The sequence below is a fragment of the Lucilia sericata genome, unplaced genomic scaffold, assembly GCF_015586225.1.
Source record: "Lucilia sericata isolate MDLA Ls3-8-SP2 unplaced genomic scaffold, ASM1558622v1 Contig002654F_arrow, whole genome shotgun sequence".
Classification (NCBI taxonomy): domain Eukaryota; kingdom Metazoa; phylum Arthropoda; class Insecta; order Diptera; family Calliphoridae; genus Lucilia; species Lucilia sericata.
Window position 1 is genome coordinate 21,035 of NW_023996387.1, and position 7,227 is coordinate 28,261.

Genomic DNA, 7,227 nt, shown 5'->3' on the forward strand with positions numbered 1-7,227 from the left:
TATCTGCCACAACCAAATATATAATTAAATATAGAACTGGAACGGGATCTATAGGCCAAATTTCCCAATGATTGTCCATCCTAAGACAGTGTCCTGTGCCATCGGGGTCCCGACCGATTCGGGTTGAATGTTTGCCTTGATGAGGCGTGGATAAACATCCGCTCCTAGAATAATGTTGATGTCGTCATTCCGGAAGAACTTAGGGTCTGCGAGACGAAGATTGGAGTATAAAGTTATAACTCTGTCATCTATCTTATCCTTTGGTAGTTTACGTGGAAGATCATTGCTAACCTTTGCGGTGATTTCAAGGGTAGGGCCATCTTCAAACCGAGGCCTGAATCGTATTTTACACCACCGATCGACACCAATCTTTTCTACCGAAAGTTTATAGCGTTCTACTAGAAAGTCTGCCAATGAGCTGAATTCTGAACACGGGTTCAATAGACCCCTGACATTCCCCCACTCTTCGCCCAGTTTTAGCTTAACAACTACCGTTGGAAGTAGTGTCACAGAACGTAAACCAGTACACAAGGGGGTAGTAGAGCTCTTTGTAGAATACTTTGGGGTGTTTAAACGTTCATGTCGGTGTAATAATGTGTGGTGTCTTTTACCGCATTGACGACATCGTTCAGTATTACGACAGCGATGAATTAAGTGGGAATGTGCCAGACAATTTTCGCAGAAACGCAATTTTTTGACAACTTTCAGTTTCTCAGCAACATTTAGTCTCTTGAATCTTAGGCATTTTCGGAGGGTATGGTCCCCATGGCACAGGCGGCAGCTATAGACTTGTCTTTGATGACGAAGGGAGCTTCGGTTTTTTACTTCTAGTGGTGAGAGGCTTCTTCGTTGTTGACGTGGCATGGTGGTTGCTGTAAATAAAAATAATAGGCGTTATTAGTGGAGTTCGGGGTTGGGTAATAATACTAATTTCACTATAGGCCTAGTCACTATGCCATTGGCGGTTCGGATTGCGGCGACTCTAACCCGTTCGTCCGTGCCACGAGTGACACTTTCTATGCGACCAAGTCGCCATTGATTTGGTGGTAAATTTTCATTTCGGATAACTACGAGGTCTCCGATAGCGTAATCACGCTGGGGGTATTTCCATTTCAGACGTTTGTGGAGCTCTTTTAGGTACTCCTCCTTCCACCTGAGGGCAAAATGGTGATGCAAAATCTTTAATTTTTGCCACCGATTGACATAGCTCAACGACCGATCCGAAAGATCTGGTTCCGGGGGTGATAGCAAGGGGTTTCCTACAAGAAAATGACCGGGGGTTAAGGCACAAACATCGTTGGGGTTGTCGCTACACGGGACAAGTGGTCTCGAGTTCAAACAAGATTCTATTCTTGCTAGCATTGTCGAAAATTCTTCAAATGTAAACTTCTGGCTGTGAGAAACTCGTTTAAGATGAATCTTGAAACTCTTGACTCCGGCCTCCCAGAGTCCTCCCATATGCGGCGCACCTGGTGGGATAAAGTGCCATTCTAACATAGTGAAACATTGTTGGTTGAGGAGTTTTCGACGGACAAGCGTCAAGAATTGCGATTGATCAGCGTCTAATATGTGAGATGCACCAACAAACGCTGCGCCATTGTCGGAATATAGAGCATTTGGTGATCCCCGCCGTGAAAAGAATCGTGCAAATGCAGCTAAAAAGGCTTGAGTTGATATCTCACTTGTGGCCTCGAGGTGTATTGCCTTAGTTGCAAAACAGACGAAAACTAGTACGTATCCTTTTGTTACTCGACATCCACGTCCAGCATAGGTTTTAATATCGAAAGGGCCAGCGAAATCGACACCTGTGATGGTAAATGGACGAGACAAAGTAGTCCTTTCGGGGGGTAGGGCGGCCATTATCTGCTGACTTTTGTGGCGCTTTTGAATAACGCAGGTACGACATTGTGACAGAATGGTTTTGATCAGGACTTTCAACCGGGGAACATAGTAATATAATCTCATCAATCTATATAAAAGTGCATTCTGGCCGTGTATTGAATATTTGTGCAGGTATGCTAGGAAGAGTCGAGTATATCGCCCATGATAAGGTAGGAGTATCGGGCATCTCTCATCATAGTTTAAAGCAGGGGAACTAGACAATCGACCGTTAATTCGCAAGATGCCATTTTGATCTAAAAATGGGTTAAGGGTCAAGATATTACTTTTCCTGGGTATTTCAAGGCCTTGGGATAACACATTATATTCATTCTCAAAGTGTAGTTTCTGGCAAGCAATAATCAAGTGATTTTTAGCGTTAAGCACTTCTGCTCGAGTAAAAACGTCACCTGTTTCCAACTTATGACGCATTTTACTATAAGTCCGGTAATAAAAACGATATATATAACAGAAAATACGCAAGGCTTTGCTAAAATCAGAGAAATTCGTTAAAACATCACTATTTGGCAGTTGAACCAAGTGAACATGAACAGGCCTAATCTCTTCTTCAGTAGAGAAGTTCGTGGGACCCTTTGGCCAGTCACAGTGAGGAGATCTAAGCCATGAAGGACCATGCCACCATAAATCACTACGTATAAGTTGGGATATTGTGATTCCCCGGGATGCCAAATCGGCGGGGTTACTTTTGGAGTCAACATGCGACCATGATTGACTTCCAACCTTTTCAATGATGGAAGAAACTCGATTCTCTACAAAAGTTTTCCATTTGTTGGGGGGTTTCTGTAGCCAAGCCAAGACTATGGTTGAATCTGTCCACAGAAATAGTTTATAATCACGAAGGTTGAGCTGAGATTGGATAGAATGGATCATATTGGCCATTAATTCAGCCCCGCAGAGCTCCTTTCGGGGTAGGGAAACAAATTTCACCGGGGCCACTTTAGTTTTGGCGACTAGAAGATGAGTCGATACAAAGCCAGCGTTTTCGGCCCGTATATACAGCGTTGCTGCGTAAGCTTTCTCGGAAGCGTCACAAAATCCATGTAATTCGATAGAAAACGATGGATCGAAGTCAACAAAACGGGGAACTTTAACTTGTCCTATATTTATGTAGTCATCTAAAAATGACTGCCACTGAAGCAATGTAGACGGTTTAAGATCTTCATCCCAATTAGTTTCGTCTTTCCAGATTTGCTGCATGATCATCTTCGCGACTATGATTTTGGGAGCCAGCCAACCGGCGGGGTCAAAAAGTTTGGCAATCTCAGACAGAACTGATCGTTTGGTTATAGAGTTTTGATTAGGGGGTGTTTGAAGCTTGAAGTAGAAGTGATCTTGTCCTGCATTCCATCTTAAGCCGAGAGTTTTCGCGGTACTAGAGTCTGATAGTTTCAGGAACTCTGTATCTAGCAACTGATCAGAGGAAAGATTTTTCAGAATATAGTCATGGTTAGCTGTCCATTTGCGTAGAGAAAACCCCGCTGATTGCAGAACTTCGATAAGTTCATCTCTAGCCTTGAGCGCAGAAGAGAGTGTGTGAGAGCCGGCTAATACATCATCCACGTACATAAAGTTGCGGAGGATATCTGCTGCAATAGGATGCGTTTTTTCGCATACATTAGCCAACTCGAGTAGTGTGCGGATCGCCAGATATGGGGCACAGTTTACTCCAAAAGTTACTGTGTTTAACTCGAAATCTTGCGGGTTTGTATTCGGGGATGTTCGGAATATTATCCGTTGGAACGGCGTATGAGAGGGGTTAACGATAATCTGTCGATACATCTTCTCGATGTCGGCATTGAATACGTATCGATATAGTCTCCATCGCAAAACAAGTATGGTCAAATCTGCCTGTAAGGTAGGACCAGGGTAGAGGAGATCATTTAGACTTTTTCCATTGGATGAAGGGCTAGACGCGTTAAAAACAACGCGCAACTTAGTGGTTGTGCTGTCAGGTTTAATAACCGCATGATGAGGAAGATAATAAGTACATTGGCTAGTAGAAGGGGCAACATTCGACATTTGACGCAGAGTGGAATACTCAGTAATAACGCGATCGTATTCAGCTTTTAAGAGGGGATTTTTCATCAATCTACTTTCGTTTCGTAGGAATTGCGAAAGAGCGATATTACGAGAAGACCCAATGTTTATATTCTCAGGATATTCGTGTCGAAATGGCAACGAAACCACAAAACGTCCGGTGTCATTACGGTAGGTAGTAGATTTATAAATGTTTTCACAGTGAAGATCTTCGTCCGATAATTTCGTTTCCTTTGGAACTTCTTCGAGTTCCCAGAATTTCTGGAGTTGATTATTCAACGCTACCTCATTGTAAAAGGATGAAACAGAACGACTACTGTGTTGTGTGGCAACTTTACCGGTAATAATCCAACCGAAGACTGTCTGTTGAGCCAATAAACCAGTTAGCATAATCTTGGGATAAACATCTCCGCCAATAAGTAATTCGATTTCAGAATTCTTACTACGATATGTGTCAGCCATTTTTAAGTCGGAAAAAACGCTTGCTTTTAGCTCGGCTAATGGATAGTACGGAAGTTGGCTAGTTAACTTTTTTACTACGAACGCGTTGGCATATATCTCGAACGCGTTATCAATTGGCGAACCTATGCGAATATGACATAACTGCGTAGATGTTGCCGTTAACGCATCGTTTAAGCCATGGATGTCCGTTTGTGAAGGTTGAGTTTTGAGGGAAAGTTTATGTTGAAGTTTTCGTGATATAAAGGTTGCCTCAGATGCTGAATCTATTAAGGCTCTGACGGTGTACTTTAGATTGTGTGAATATATATCGACCAAGGCAGTTCCAAGCAAAACGCTTGAATTCGAGGTGGACTGTAACTGGGTAGAAAAGGCTTGTCTAATTTGGGCTGCTGCTGCAGCAGAAGTGGATGGATTCAGATTTAAGTCTGAAGTTTCAGGGGTGTTATTCACACAATTATTATTCGGGGGATTAACCACTGTTCGAGTAGATGTTTGGGGTTTAGAATTTTCGGTGCGGTGGAGCAATGAATGGTGTTTACCCTTACACAAGAAACAAATATATTGACTTCTACAAGCTTTTATTTCATGTGAAGTCCCAAGGCAGTTAGTGCATCGTTTCTGTTTTCTCACGATTGCATAACGATCTTCAACAGACATTCCGAGAAAAGTGGGACATAGTCTAAGGGGGTGCGGTTCGGAACATATAGAACATTTGGCATTCTTATTGACAGAAACCTTGTTATTGTAGCTGTTTAGCTTCTTCTTTTCTGATTTTTTTGTGTTAGGGTACTTATTTGGATGAGAAGTATTAGAGTTGGTGAATGTGGTGCGAATATCTGCAACTGACTCTAGTGTTTGGAACCGAGATGTCAAAAATGCATCCATTTGCTTCCAAGTCGGCAATTCGGTACTATTGGGTAACGATTGTTCCCAAAAACTAAGAGTGACTTCTGGAAGGCAAGTGGAACAAATGTACACAAATATAATATCCCAGTTCGCAGTATCGATTTGTAAAAGAGACAAATTTGTAACACAATCGTTGATTGTGCGTTGAATACGTCGAATGTTACTACCTGTCTCTTTAGTGATTGGGGAAATGTTAAAAAGAGTCTTTAATTGAGCATTTATTAAGATTCGCTTGTTTTCGTATCTGTTTACAAGGTTTGCCCACGCCATTTCAAATCCGTCATTTGTTATGGGACATGTTCGTAGTAGCTCGCGAGCCTCGCCCTGGGTTTTCTTTAAAAGGTGACACATTTTCTCAACAGGCGATAATCGTGTGCTGTTCCGATATAAGGCCGTGAACATGTCACGGAAGGTGGGCCATGACTGATAGTCACCATGAAATATTTCAGTGTCACAAGGTGGTAAAGATATATTCGGAGAAGCTTCAATTAAAGGGATAGGAGGGGGATTGGGTGCAGTACTAGGACCAGCTCTTTGACAAAGAATATCTAAAAGCTCATTCGATTTTGACAAAACCTTAACATGAGCTTCGAATGTAGAGAAAAATCGTGATTTTAGTGTTTCTACTTGAACTTCCTCTTCTAATTCATTAAATTTATTTAAGATGTCATCATAACAAGCCCTAAAGTCGGACCATAGACGCACAATCTCATCCTTCTGTACTTCTAATGTATGTACTGAGTGAATGTCTGCAGGAAGCGTTTCAAAATATGCTTGGAACTCTACTACGCGATCCGAAGCACGAATAAATGAGTCTAGTACAGACATGATGAGCTCAACGGGCAACCCAAGTGGGCCAAAACGGTTTAGAAATCTCAAGGTAATTCGAACAATATTAAAGGCGCGAAGAGAAAAATAATGACTATTCTTTCTTTAATCCGTAAATATTATCCGAAATAAATTCTCGTTCAAATTTTGATAAGATTTGTTTATAGATCAAAAAAAAATAGTAAACAATATGCTCTCAAAGTGCAATGATAATATAGTGAAAACTATGTAAAAGTGTTACAGTTATTACTTAAAAAAAAAATGAAAATCTCATTAAATGTACTTAAACACTGTTTAAAAATGTTTGAGGGGATTCCGCTTTCTTATTCAGGTTTATTTATTTATTTTATTTATTTTATTTATTTTATTATTCATTTATAATCAAAGCCCTTATGGGCCAAATGATTAAAGAAATTTCTTAAATGGAAGAATATTTACATTATAATATAAATATTAATTAAAATATTAATTAGTATATTAGGTATAATTTAGGAAGAACTCTTTCATAATAACAAAAAAATTTTAATTATAATTAAATAAATTATAGTAGCTGTAAAAATAATTTAACATATTAATCAATTTTGCATATGAAAAGCATTGGTTCAGTATTGTTAGTACGGCAATTATTTGTAAGTTGTTTAAAAATTATCAAGTACAATTTTTCGGAAAACATTGTAGACTATGAGTAAACTTCTTCTTCATATGGAATAACATTATTCCATAGATTAATAACACGGACTTGAAAAGACCTCTGCATATATAATGTAGTAAAATGCGCCTGAATTAGGTGTGTGTCCGAGATGAATTCCCAAACTGAAATTTTTCCACCAAGTATGTTGGGGTGTTTTGTTTTAAACATTTTGTAAAAAATTGTAGGCATCTCCTTTTAACGAAATTATCAAATTCACAGCCTAAGAACTTGCGTACATATGAAGTGACTGGCCCAGTTCTATCCAAATTATATACAAATCTTACAATACGATTAACACAAATTCATAGTTTAGTTAAATTGTTATGAGATGTACCGCTAAATATTTCTAAGCCATACAAAATTTTCGACATGAGAAGTGAATGCGCTATTTTCTTTCGAACAGT

The 7,227-nt window shown here is 39.9% G+C and overlaps 1 protein-coding gene across 1 annotated transcript; it reads right to left on the minus strand.

The window, feature by feature from the left end:
* Positions 1–2,165: 2,165 nt before the first annotated feature.
* On the minus strand, positions 2,166–6,132 carry LOC119614167 (the record flags this gene model as incomplete). Its single annotated transcript, XM_037970281.1, has 1 exon — positions 2,166–6,132. A coding segment is annotated over exon 1 (3,967 nt), but the record flags the coding sequence as incomplete, so codon positions are not given.
* Positions 6,133–7,227: the final 1,095 nt, after the last annotated feature.